We start from the raw sequence: 14,141 nt of genomic DNA, 5'->3' as shown, positions 1-14,141 counted from the left end.
AGTGTCATCATAAGCATCATGCATAGCAGAAGTAGCATCATCAATTATTTGCGACATATCAGAATCAATAGCAGGTGTAGGTGTCGCAAGCTTACTCAAAATACAAGGTGAATCAAGTGCAGAGCTAGATGGCAGTTCCTTACCTCCCCTCGTCCTAGAGGGAAAAATCTTGGTTTTGGTATCTTTCAAATTCTTCATAGTGATCAACAGATATAAATCCCAAGTGACTTGGAGAATAGAGCTATGCTCCCCGGCAACGGCGCCAGAAAAAGGTCTTGATAACCCACAAGTATAAGGGATCACAACAGTTTTGGAGGGTAGAGTATTCAACCCAAATTTATTGATTCAACGCAAGGGGAGCCAAACAATATTCTCAAGTATTAGCAGCTGAGTTGTCAATTCAACCACACCTGAAAGACTTAATATCTGCAGCAAAGTTTTTAGTAGCAAAGTAGTATGGAAGTAACGGTAACAGTGACAAAAGTGACAGTAGCAGTTTTGTAGTGATTGTATAGCAGTAGAAACAAAAGTAACTTAGGAAAGATCAATATGTGAAAATCTTGTAGGCAATGGATTGGAAATGATAATTGTGTCGGATGATATTCTTCATGTAGCAGTCATAACCTAGGGTGACACAGAACTAGCTCCAATTCATCAATATAATGTAGGCATGTATTCCGTATATAGTCATACGTGCTTATGGGAAAGAACTTGCATGACATCTTTTTTCCTACCCTCCAGTGGCAACGGGGTCCTAATGGAAATTAAGGGATATTAAGGCCTCCTTTTAATAGAGAACCGGAACAAATCAATAGCACTTAGTGAATACATGAACTCCTCAAACTATGGTAATCACCGGAAAGAATCCCAATTATTGTCACCTTTGGGTATGCGGATCATAACTCGTAATAGGTGTCCACAACTTGCAAGATGGGATCAAGAACACAAATGTATTCATGAAAACATAATGGGTTCAGATCTGAAATCATGGCACTCGGGCCCTAGTGACAAGCCTTAAGCATAGCAAAGTCGTAGCAACATCAATCTCAGAAAATAGTGGATACTAGGGATCAAAACCTAACAAAACTAACTTGATTACATGATAAATCTCATCCAACCCATCACCGTCCAGCAAGCCTATGATGGAATTACTCATGCACGACGGTGAGCGTCATTAAATTGGTGATGGAGGAAGATTGGTGATGATAATGGCAATGAATCCCCCTCTCCGGAGCCCCGAACGGACTCCAGATCAGCCCTCCCGATGAAGAACAGGAGGCGGCGGTGGCTCCATATCATAAAACGCGATGAATCCTTCTCTCTAATTTTTTTCCTCTGCGAATAGGTACTTATAGAGTTGGAATTAGGGTCGGGGGAGCTCCAGGCGCGCCCCAGGGCTTGTGGCCTCTGGGTGGGCCCCCTGTGGTTGATTCTTGCGCCAATATTTTTTATATATTCCAAAAATATTCTCCGTAAATTTTCAGGTCAATTCGAGAACTTTTATTTCTGCACAAAAATAACACCATGGCAATTCTGCTAAAAACAGCGTCAGTCCGGGTTAGTTCCATTCAAATCATGTAAGTTAGAGTCCAAAACAAGGGCAAAAGAGTTTGGAAAAGTAGATACGTGATGTCAACTATGCAACTTTATTCTTGTAGACACGTGTTGGGCCTCCAAGCGCAGAGTTTTGTAGGACAGTAGCAATTTTCCCTCAAGTGGATGACCTAAGGTTTATCAATCCGTGAGATGTGTAGGATGAAGATGATCTCTCTCAAACGACCCTACAACCAAATACAAGAAATCTCTTGTGTCCCCAACACACCCAATACAATGGCAAATTGTATAGATACACTAGTTCGGCGAAGAGATGGTGATAAAAGTGTAATATGGATGGTAGAAATATATTTTTATAATCTGAATAAGTAAAAACAGCAAGGTAGCAAATAGTAAACGGGCACAAAAACGGTGTTGCAATGCTTAAAAATGAGGCCTAGGGTTCGTATTTTCGCTAGTGCAACCTCTCAACAATGCTAACATAGTTGGAACATATGATTATCCCTCAAATTGCAATAAAGAATCACTCCCGAGTTCCTATTAGCGGAGAACAAAAGATAGGAATTGTTTGTAGGTCACGAAACCACCTCAAAGCTATTCTTTCAGTTTGATCTATTCAAGACTTCGTACTAAAATAACATAAAGCTATTTTTTCTGTTTGATCTATCCTAGAGTTCGTACTAGAATAACACCAAAGCAAATTCATATTCATAATACTCAATCCACACAAAGAACTATAAAGAGACCCCAAAGTTTCTGTCGGAGAAAAATGTGCATCAACCCCTATGCATAGATTACCCCAATATCACCGCAGGAATCCGCGAGTTGAATGCCATAACACATATCAAGTGAATCAATAAGATAACTCATTGTCACCTCAAGTATTCATATTGCAAGACATATATCATGTGTTCTCATCTCTGAATATCCAATCCGACAAGACAAAACTTTGAAGGGTAAAGATTCAATTCATCATAACAAGAGTATAGAGGGGAGAAATATCATATGATCCGACTATATTAACAAAGCCCATGATATAGATCATAAGAGAGAGAGATCAAACACATAGCTACTGGTACAAACCCTCAGCCCCGAGGGTGGACTACTCCCTCCTCATCGTGGTGGCCGTCGGGATGATGAAGTTGGCCACCGGAGATGATTCCCCCCCTCCGGCAGGGTACCGGAATGGGGTCTAGATTGGTTTTTGCGGATACAGAGACCTTGTGGCGACGGAACTTCTGATCTAGGGCATGGGTGTCCGTCAGGCCGACCCAAACGGTTAAAAAGCGGACAAAACCGTCATTTATTTGGGTCGGCACGTTGGAGTTGCTCTTACCCTCCTCATCGTCCTATATGCCCTGCCACCTCACGCCGAAGAAGAGACCACTGAATTTTTGTCCAAAAGACATGCCCACTTGAATTGCCAGAAAGGACAGGCTATGGATGAAATTGACACGAAAGACTCTCTGGATGTGGCGGCAGGCGCGCCGTGCAACACGTGGCACATGCCGCCACGGTGCGAGGCGGTAGGCTGCGTATTACAGCAAATCCCGCCCCACGACGGAACGAAACTGCGGAGGGGGGCCATGCCGCCACATGTGGAGGCGGCGGCACTGTTGCAGCTGCTCACGGGCCGACAACATCTCTTTGTTTCGTTGTGTTTAGAAGGCATTGATTCCTATGGAGACGACACTGATTGAAGCACTCCGTGATTCCCACTTAAAAAAAATTTTATCTGTTGTTGCGGCCGACGCGACAGCACCGAGGCTCGCTTTGCCGACACTGATTACAGTGTTTTGGATCAAGCGTATTCACTACTAGTTAAAATCCTAGCAGTAGCGTGGGTTAAGTGCTTATTAGCAGCGCGGGTGGCCGCGCTACTAAGACGGCGCTATAGCTAATGCTTATCAGTAGCACGGTTTGACCCATGCTGCTGCTATCTAGGGATAGCAGCAGCGTTGGTCTGCAACGAGCGCTGCTGCTAATAGCTGCAGCGCCCTTGGGAAAAGAGCACTACTGCTAAGAACTCGCTGCTGCTAAAGCCGTACCCCGCGCTACTGTTATTAGTTTTTGAATTTTTTTTTCTGCTCCATATTTTGTGGTGCTGAATTTTGTTTAGGGCTTTATACAATAATCTCTAGCTTATCATACACATACAAATGTAATCATAGCATATACATACAAATAGTCTCATCGAATCATGTGATCATCGTAATCATCATCCAACACAAAGTGGTCTCTCATCATCATCTTGAAAATAGCGATACAAGTCTCGATTACTTGCAACTACATTGTCATCCATCTAAACAATGATATATGCGAGAGGAGCTATCACTATGAGTGAGAGCGGAACTATGCAGTACATGAGGCGGCGGTTATGAGTCCTCTCTCGCGCTAGCGTGAACCTCAAGTAAGAAGCTTCTGCTTCTTGTCTGCTTTTCAAGCCTTTATGGCTGGCGCCCGAGACCCCATCCACTTGCGCCTGACACTCAGGCCACTCATCGTACACTCCCGGAACCTTCCCTTTGTACACGACATAGCACTGCTTCTTCGCCATCAAGAATCTAGGTACATGTTAGAGATGCATCTTCATCAAGAGAATGTACAATTATATGCAACAAAATATACTAGAGCAACACGAAAAAGAAAGGGTTAGCAACTAGATGCAACATATAGTACGCAAACTAATTAACTAGAGGTATGCAGGTCATCGTACCCAAACTAACAAAGTAGTGTTACGCAAGTTCGACAGGGACCATGGACATCACAAAGTTTCATCGCTACAAAAAGTATACAAGTTCAACCGACACATATCATCATCATCGGCATCGTAAATCACTATAAGTTCCAACCTTCTATATCATCAAGGATGGACCCTAGCTTCTTGAATGGTGTGAGGTCCTGACGTTGCATGCCTATGCGAGTTCGGATGTCAGCTCACGATATAGGACTGTGGTGGAACATCCCATTCTCATCGACGAAGCCGCTCCACCTCCTGCCTCTGACTTCCAGCGCTGCTCCACAAACGATGCTCCCAAGAGAGAAATGACACCGCAGTGCCGCCATCGTCCGATCTGGAACACCAGATCCTAGGGTTTCCCCCGGAGCAGCACGAGTGGGTCGACAGTAGTTACACGATGATGCCTTCATCAAGGTAACGAAATAGAACGCCGCCATCGCCTGCCGTTGGCTCTGTTTTCACCGGCAACCATGTCTCCCCAACTCGCACCGGGACTAGATGATGGATCTCGAGATACGATCACCAAGCTTCTGGCCGGCCACCGCCAACGAAGAAGATGACCACCACCACTGGCTACACCAGCCAGAACAGATCTGCCATGGGTGCCGCCAAGCAGTCCACCAGGCCCTCGACGCCGCCGCCGATCTAAAGCCAGATGACATGCCGCCGAAGACCGCATCGCGCCGCCGCCCAATCCAGGCCAGCCGCCGCCGCAGCCGCCCGTGGCCCGAGGCAGGGCCGACCGCCGCCAGCCGTCAAAGCCAATGTCGTCACTTCTAGATCGGCCGCACCTCCACGCATGTTGGCGTCCCGCCACCCCTGAGACGCGGGAGTGAGGAAGAGCCCCCGCCACCGCCGTCGGCCTCCGGGCGCAAGCCGGCGGCGTCCTCCGGCAGCGGCGGGAGGAGGGGAGGATGATGGGCTAGGCCCCGGCGGCGGCTAGGGTTGGGGAGCCCGAGTCGCCCGAGCAGGGGGCGACCCGACCGGACCTCTACGATACCAAATAAATAAAATATAAAAATATATTTCATGATGAATCCAGTTATTCTAATTTGATATTGTATATGTTGATATTTTTCTGCATAAACATGGTCAAACATTGCAGAGTAGGAGTTTGACAACTCAAAGGTGAATAATACACCTTATGTTTTGAAATGGAAGTAGTTGACAACTCAAAGGTGAATAATTGAAGAATGAAGACTGTACACCTACAATAGAAATCGTGCCACCATAGCATAAAGCACCTCGTTCAGCAGGTGCATTTCCAGAACAAACTTCATAGTGCTTTGCAGGAAAAATTTCACAGTGCCGCCATGAAGAAGTATTCTATTCTACAAAAGCAAATTACATAAAGCAAATTTTAGGTTTAAATCGAAACACCCACCCCTACAGGCTACAGCCAGTCAAGCATAACATAAACACTCCACCTTATAATAAGATTCAGGTCATATTTCAACCGTCCAGTTCCAGAACATGAAGCAACTATGCACAAGCTTGCAGTTTCAGTAACATGATAAAACATCATAATAATATGTAATCAGAACACACATAGAAATTTCAACAATGACAGTACAAGTGAACAATTACAGTCACTCCGTTTGCTTGCACGTAGAAATGCTTCCCAAAGATGCAGAAAATGTTCAGCTACGGCAGAAACTGGCGAACACCAAATAGCTCTTGATGAATTACATTCATTCTGATAAAAGGAACACCAAAATACTAGTCCAAACATTGGGACATGGCTACATGAGAGATAACTTCCTAACGGCTCATACAAACAGGTTCACCACCACATGGACAGCACAGAGCAGAGCAAGAGCACAGGACATCTAATGGTTATCGACTCTAACTCCATCCACATATGAGAATCCGAACGTCCCAGATTTTTCCCCATGGCCAGGTGGGAGCGAATCTTTGAGCTCATCGTCCGGATGGCGCCAGCACGGTATGGGCACAGGCCACCTGTTTCCATTATTCAATCGTTTTCCACACATAATAACGTTATCGGAAGATTTTGTTCATGCAAAACATCAAAGTGATAAGTAAATATAATGCACACCTGATTGGTCCATCACTGCCAACTTCATCAAAAGTCCTGTGTCAAACAAAGTAGGCAAGATTCAATGGGAAGTTTTTCTTTTTTTGATAAAACACAAAATGTCACGTCCTGCATTGATCTGAAACATGACAGGCACTTCAATATGCCAGACAGAAAGTCAAGTGTGCATACCTTTTTTCCACAAAATTTGCCAGCACTCGAATAATACAGTCCCTAAATATGAATGGGGTTCCTATTTTCTTATCATAGAAGTTCATGCCAATAAATCTCCCATTAAAGTCAAGCAGAGGACCACCAATCCCAGCCTAGCAAACAAAAAATGACATTAAAGCTGTATCAGTATGCATGGAGAAGTTGTGATTTGTAATATGGTTTACTACATCATGGATACATCAAATAAGATTAACCCCATGAGCAGTGCTAACCTTAGTAATCTTACAACTGGAGTACCTAAGATCTCTGTAATCAAGCATGCCTGACCAGCCAGTTCGTCTTCCATGTGTAGCCATTAACCTGCCAGATTTGAAGCAGCGCCCCACAGCTACTACATTGGGATCTTCCAGAGTAAAAGGATTCCACCAATCTTCATGAATTCTAGCTGGACGAAGACAACGGTAATCCTCGACAACGATGAGAGCAACATTATAGTATAAATTATAATGTTGCAATTTCCCTTCTTTGCGCTCTTTGTTTGGAAGCAAAACTTCAATCTGCAAATGGCACTGTGAGACCTACGCAGAAAATGAAGAACAACGTCAAGAACCAACCTTCAACTTTTCAGCAATCTTGTTTTCATCTTTAGGATCCCTAACCAAACTCGCTGAAGTCAGAATGGGGGTGCATCCGTTCCAGTCAATAAATAAGCCTGTGCACACGAAAAACCTCCTTTCTCCTGCATATATGACGCATTTTTTTATTGAGAGCCTAGTTCAAATGTGGAATAGTAAATAGCACATTACTGTAATATTACCGCTGAATGAAGCAAGTGAGACAACTCGTCGAGGTAAACTATGAGAACCCATTACACCTTTACCAGAATCATATACTTCACCAAAAGTCTCTTCGAAGGTATTAACCAAAACCAAGCCCTCTGTTCAATGATAGATGGCACAATAGTAGTCAGCGGCAGAGGAAAGCTGTAAACAAGCACAACGCAGTACGAGCTTACAAGCATTAACTCACCACTGACAACAGTCGATGATGGCTTTGGATAACCCAAGGAGTCTAGATCCCCAGATCTGTCTATATCCCCAAATCGAACACACACATGAAGATAGCGTAACAAGGTTAGTTGAATAGCATTGAGACCATGAGAGTACAACTATAAAAAGCTAAAACAGCATATGGTTATTATGAAAGCACACAGGTAAAAGGCCAAGTTTGCAGCACTTGTGAGGATCTTATGAAACAGTATTATTAGAGATGATGAGATAATGCACAAAAGCACAATAGATCTGGCTGTGTGCTCACCGCTTGGATAGGTGCAATAGGGCCAGGGCTGTACCTCTCTCTGTATTTCTACATTCCTGTGGAAAGACATAGTAAACTTGCAATAAATACATTCGAGGAGTATGGAAGGAAACTGGACCAAAACAGCGCTGCTCAACATCTACGCGAACAGAATTGCAGGAGAAGAGAAGAAGACTAAGTTGTAAGTAGAACAGCAATGGCACTATACAAAATTAGTAAGATCAGGAAATGATCATAAATCCTACTACAACCCACATTTTAAGTCTAAACTAGAAAAAAGAACTCTTCAAATTAGAAAAATCTACTAGCATCAACATTGTAGTTATATGAGTATTCTTAGAGGCAGCAAAAAAGCAAGTATTATCTAGGGATAAACAATGAAAAATGCAAGGAAACTATAAACAGCACATATAAATCTACAAAAGGAACAAAGAAAAGAGAGTGGATTTCTTGCTCCCGAGCTCCATGGAGCCCTGTTTTTGAAAAATTTGAAAATCATATTATAAAGTTCCTAAAAAATCTGAAAAAATTACATATGAACATTGCGATGTATACTACATTTCTGTACAGTTTCATGATCAAATATGCATAAAAAACAAAATCATAAGACTTCTATAGTGAATAGTGCATGTGCTAGAAAGACATGATTTTTTTTCTGTGTGTAGCTTGAACCACAACATATTTTTTAATGAAAATTTAAAGGGGGTGTAGTATACATCCCTAGATTCATGTCCAATTGTTTTCAGAATTTTTTTTGGAACTTCAAAATATAGTTTTTGTATTTTTCAAAACTTCAAGCACTGTGGAGCTCGGGATCAAAATACAATTTCTGCAAAGAAAACTACTACTTCAATTTTTGAAGTAGTATGATATTCTTGGAAGAGGCAGCCAAGAAATTACAATTGCAATACATAAATCTACAAAAGAAACAGCAAAGTATTACTGTTCGGAAACCGATGTGGCTTACCTTGGAATTAAGCTCAAGTATTACTTAGAAAAAATAAATGCAGGGAGGACGGAGTGAAATTAGCGATGGACACACACAGGTAAGCAAAATAAATGGAAATACACAAGATATACCTGAACGTCTTAGCTTCCTTTTTTGGCAGAAGTTCCTCCAAACGTTCGATAATTATACTCCTTGGCATGAAATAAATTCTTTCCCCAACCAAAGAAAGGTTCAAGCCAACAAAGTTCCCATCATAGTCAAAAAGCGACCCACCTTCCCAAGCCTAATAAAAATGAAGTGATAGGCAACAAGGTTACATTGGAACGAAAATAATAATGATATGGAAAAGGAGGTACATGCGAAAACACCAGTTTTATGGCTCTGATATATAGTTCAGTGTATACAGTTGCAGATAAAATACAGAGGCCATAGTTCAATTGTACCTCAGAGATTTTACAAGTGGAGAACATAAGCTGTTTGCCATCTTCAGATCCGCTTGACTCAACAGCAAGTATCCCACTTGCGACCATTAATGTGCCAGAATCGGCACGTGTGACAGCTACTACCTTCCTACAGGGAAGAAATTCCACCTGAGGACTGAGATCCACTGGATGAACACCAAGAGTGACAAACAGTACTTGGACAACAACAATCCCCTGATCCGAATCATAGCTTTTCAAGATCCCTTTGGCAACCTCACCGTTGCGACGCACTTCGATCTATAACGGGACAGCAAAAAAGTATGCAGAATGGTGACAAACTGGCAACCATCTTAACTAAACAAGTAAAATAAGCGAAGGAATCGCAGCACCAACATTCAAGGTATCATGGCCTTCTCTGTTATTATCATTGAAAGCTCTAACCAAACTTGCTGAAGTCAGAAAGCTTGTCACATACCGCCCGCTTCGCAAGGCTATGCCTGAGCATGCAAACAACACCGTATGTCCTACACAAGGTTGTAATTTTAGTCAACTATAACAAGCATTTTTTTAAATTAAGATAAATATTTAAGAAGTAAGAATACTAGATTATGACAGCATAGTCACCATCAGACAAAGCGAGGGAGACAACATTTCTAGAAATTTTTGAAGTGGCTTCTTTACTGAGCTCACTCCAAACACTTTGGCCAGAGTCACTAAAGCTGTCAATCGGCTCTTCCGAATTGACATCTGGATGCAAATCCCCTAGTTAATAGAAGACATGATGAAACAGAATTGTGAGTGAACCATTAGAGCTGTAACAAAACATCTGTAGATAAGTGAAGTGCCCGCAGACCTGAAATCAACACATCAAGTGTCTCTCCTCCACCAGTATAGACTCTTCCATTCTTTTTCGAGCTTTCTGTGAGATCATCATCGGCAGCTCTCTTAGTCTGCAGCATATTCCCGGGTCCGAACACTGAAGCAGAAGAAAATGAACTCCAAATGTTCAGTCATCATCAGAAGTAACGCAAGGTGATGGTGCAGAGGCCGGGGTCTGCCCCTTTTCGAAAAAAACAGCAGTAACGATGGGCTGTAAAACAATCACGGATCATCAATGGAAGGTTCCCTGATTCAACTCTGCACATTGTAAGGGCGGATCTAGATGGTGTGCATGTGCCCGCACCCAAAATTTGTTGAACTTGGTTTCGGAATTGGGATGACAGATGACGAAAAGCGCGTACCTCAAAAACCTGCAGTGTTTCACGGTCGTAGCTTGCAAGGTACACGGCAACGGGGACGAGCATGAGCGGCGGAGAAGACGACTGTCCGCGGTAACGCCGGCAGCTCTAGGGTACGGCGGCGGCGGACTGCACGAGAGATTTCAGAGCAGCGCCGGGATTGAGAGGGGTTAAAGGGAATACATGAGAGCGGCAACGTGGGGGAGGAAGAAGATACGTACGATCACCCCGGCCGGGCGGCAAGGGCGCTCGGCTATTGAGCTTTGCCCGCGTCCGCGTGTAATGGAGCCGGCGGCGAGTTACCTGCGGCGGGCTTGGGCAGACCGGCGGACTCCGGAGGGAGCGTAGCCTGCAGAGTTCGGATATGGGCCGGCAATTTGTGTGCCCTATAAAACAGGTAAGGTTCGCTTTTTTTTCCTGCCAAAAAAAGTTTCTTATATGTAATAAATCTCTCGGTTGCTAAAAAAATGTAATAAATCTCGAAAAATGCTTTTCTGTATTAAAAATGTATAATAAATTAGTAGTTAAAATAATAAGTGTAACAATTTTCATGTAATTGAAAAATATCCACATCTTTCTAGAAATGTTCGCATATTTAGAAAATGTTGATGTGCTTTTATAAAGTACTCGCGCATTTCTCCAGAAACAATTACATGTAATTTTAATAATTCGCCTAAAAATTTCATATACCTTACAAAAATGCCACGTATTATGAAAAACAATGTTTATCTAACTTTTGAAAAGTGTTCACGTATTTTGACAAAAAAAACTATAATTTAAAATAGTGTTCACACATTTTTTTTAATAAAAGCTGAAGAAAGTGTTCACCTATTTTCAGTAAAAATGTTTCTGAATTTTAAAAAGTGTTCGCAATTATTCAAATTGTCCATGTCATTTTTATAAGCATTCACGCATTTTTTAAGTGTCCATGTAATTAAAAAAGTGTTTGCATATTTTAAGAAAGTGTTGATGTGAAGTCTACGTGGACGCTCTTCCCACGCGAGCTTCTCTCTCTCTCTCTCTCTCTCTCTCTCTCTCCCTCCCTCCCTCCCTCCCTCCCTCTCGCTGCCCCTGATCACCAATGGGCGCGTCGACCGAGTTGGCCCTCCTAACTCGTCTCGCATGCCTCGTGCCCGACTGGCACTCCTGTCACCTTCAATCTTCTCCGGGAAGCCTACATCGTCGTCCATGCCCAATGCCCCCTTCCCTCTCTTGTTCCCTCACCAGCTCACTATGATCAATGCAACTTGGTGCATAGTGAGCTCATCGTCATCCTACTTAACCCCCCCCCCCCCCCAATATCCTCCGCTCTCTCACACAACACTACTCTGAACCCAATTGAGCCCATGCACCTCTAGTTTCTCCTCTCTCCCAAGGTGCGCTCTAGTTCAAGCAGAAAAGTCGACTTAGACGCCGTTGTTGCTCTCTCTCCCTATCCCTCCACTCTTAAATTACATTGAGCCTTGAGCTTCTCTTAGTGTGTTTGAGGGATCATGAGCATCACCCAATTTTCAAGAACCGCCTCTCTGATTCATCGTCGCCAACAAATATGTCATCGTCGGGGACCGCCTCCACCTCCATCCACGTGCACCAGCCCACTGAACATGTTGGTGTCCTCAACTCGCTTCGCCAGGCCCTCTACCACAGAGGGTGAGCTCTGCCCCTGTTTTGTCCCAAGGTTACGGATGACAAGTGGAACCTACATATCATCCCTTCTGTTATCTCTCTCTCTCGTTGACTGATGGACCCCGCCCCTGGTCCCATCTGTCGGGTTTAAACCGAGAGAAGTGTGTGAATTGGTTCAACTAAAGGCGTATTACGCCTTCAACTTCACCCCCTTTAGCCTCTGGAATGTGTATCCGGGCCGAGCCGGTGAGTTTTTTTTCATAAAAACACTCTGTGCATTTTTGGTTATCTGGGTCGATCACATCATCTTAATGCGAGCCTTTATCTTTTCTCACTTCAAGAAATTCATAATTGACTAACCATAACTCCAAATCAATTGATTATTTTCCTAAATTCATCTAACATCAAGCTTTGTCTAATTACATAACTTCCAAAAAATCCGAGCACTTTGAAGTTTCTGTTTTAGTTTAAATTGCTTATTTTCTTTATTGTTTATTTTTCGATGATAAAGAAGGATCTGAATGTGCGATTCGAGGATAGACCAAAAGCTTGTGAAGACCTTTCTGAGCCAAACAAGTAACCTACTTTGACCATGTTGAAGTTGAACCCATATTTGCATTACTCACTTAGATATATATTCATGCATAAAAGTAGTTTTACTAAAGATGTTATGTTAAGATTTTCTTAGTCGTAGCTATGACCTACATGCTTATTATTGGTACCCCTTTTGACATTGATAATACCTCATCCTTGTAACCCTAGGCTTATATACCCACAGGTTATTATATATGTTGGACTTAGGCGGAGTGTAGTAGTTTTCTTTGCCATGCAAGTCACCTTAGAATAATAGTAGGGTTTGGGATAAAACCTTTTACTCAAAATGTTTATCAAAAACTCACGGGTGCCACTAATTCCCATGGGATGATTCTTGAAATTAAAGTTTTACAAAATGGAGAAGAAGTGGAGATCTTTTTGAAATGGCATAGAGTGCAAGTGCTACTAGTAACGCCAACCTTACATGTGCAATCACATTACCCCCTATGAAGCGGCGGTTGACTCAGTAACTTGGTCGGTCTAGTGTAGTAGTTCACACTAGGTGAACCTATTCCATCATGCCGGGGATGAAATGAAATGTTCAACCCGGACACAACGATTGTTCCCTCATGTGGTGGTACGATGAATTAAATTAAGGTATGATGAATCTCCCCATTTCAGAAAACTTTAAAACATTAAGATCAGGGTTGTGTGCCATCGGGTGGGATCTACACTAGCATCACTCTTGAGAAAAGTCTTGTTTGATTGTTCAAATCGTGTACACCTAGTATGGCGAAACATGGCTGACATGATGAGCATATCAAATCTTATGAGTTAAGTGTACAACCTCTGCAGAATGTTAAAAATATTTGAATAGTCGTGTCGACGGTCAAGGATAATTGTGATGATCACGCTTAGCCTATGTTCATGTTTTGACTTTTCAACCAAATGGGATGGTATTATACCTCATGTAAGCTATAAAGCGGGGAAAAGCCACGTGACTATGGTCCTTGTCATGGAGAAATGATATATGTGGAACTTGGATATCAAACTTGAATTAAGGAAATGTTGGAATTGGATTATTATGTTGTTCGGATTTGGTGGAAGAAGATTAATCGTACTAATGCAATTTACTCACGTTGTTACCAACCATTATTTGAAATGTTTCACAAATTGCTAGGGTTATCACATATGCTTAAGATTCAACTTTCCGCAAATGAAACATAACATAGAGCCATTCCTTTGTATTGAGACATTGCATTAACATTTGTTATCATCATTTTGTGGGTTGCTTGTGAGTATATTCAATGTACTAACACGGCTTGTCGGTTACGTCAAACATGGAAAATTATGTGCCAGAAGAAGAGTACTCAATCAACTGGCTTTAGGGTTAAGGCATGTCGGCTAGGGCCCAAATTATCATCGAAGAATCTGCTGCATTATCTCATTTGGAGTTCCATCCATGAGTCTATGTGTGTAAGAGTTGATCATAATGGTCTTATTTGTGTAAGATTTTATAGTTATGTATGGATGTGTACTAGTGATATAG

The 14,141-nt window shown here is 42.5% G+C and overlaps 1 protein-coding gene across 1 annotated transcript; it reads right to left on the bottom strand.

The window, feature by feature from the left end:
* Positions 1 to 5,891: 5,891 nt before the first annotated feature.
* On the bottom strand, positions 5,892 to 10,808 carry LOC123116516 (uncharacterized). The gene is made up of 15 exons (XM_044537467.1): positions 10,654 to 10,808; positions 10,436 to 10,561; positions 10,048 to 10,170; positions 9,819 to 9,956; positions 9,588 to 9,718; positions 9,216 to 9,491; positions 8,904 to 9,055; positions 7,824 to 7,879; positions 7,536 to 7,595; positions 7,324 to 7,443; positions 7,121 to 7,245; positions 6,779 to 7,063; positions 6,525 to 6,658; positions 6,354 to 6,389; positions 5,892 to 6,256 (listed from the first exon to the last, which is right to left on the bottom strand). Exons 3-15 carry the CDS (start codon positions 10,151 to 10,153, stop codon positions 6,124 to 6,126), a joined length of 1,752 nt encoding a protein of 583 aa, XP_044393402.1. The 5' UTR covers positions 10,154 to 10,170; positions 10,436 to 10,561; positions 10,654 to 10,808; the 3' UTR covers positions 5,892 to 6,123.
* Positions 10,809 to 14,141: the final 3,333 nt, after the last annotated feature.

The sequence above is a fragment of the Triticum aestivum genome, chromosome 5B, assembly GCF_018294505.1.
Source record: "Triticum aestivum cultivar Chinese Spring chromosome 5B, IWGSC CS RefSeq v2.1, whole genome shotgun sequence".
Lineage (NCBI taxonomy): Eukaryota > Viridiplantae > Streptophyta > Magnoliopsida > Poales > Poaceae > Triticum > Triticum aestivum.
This window is presented reverse-complemented; position numbering and strand designations above follow the sequence as displayed.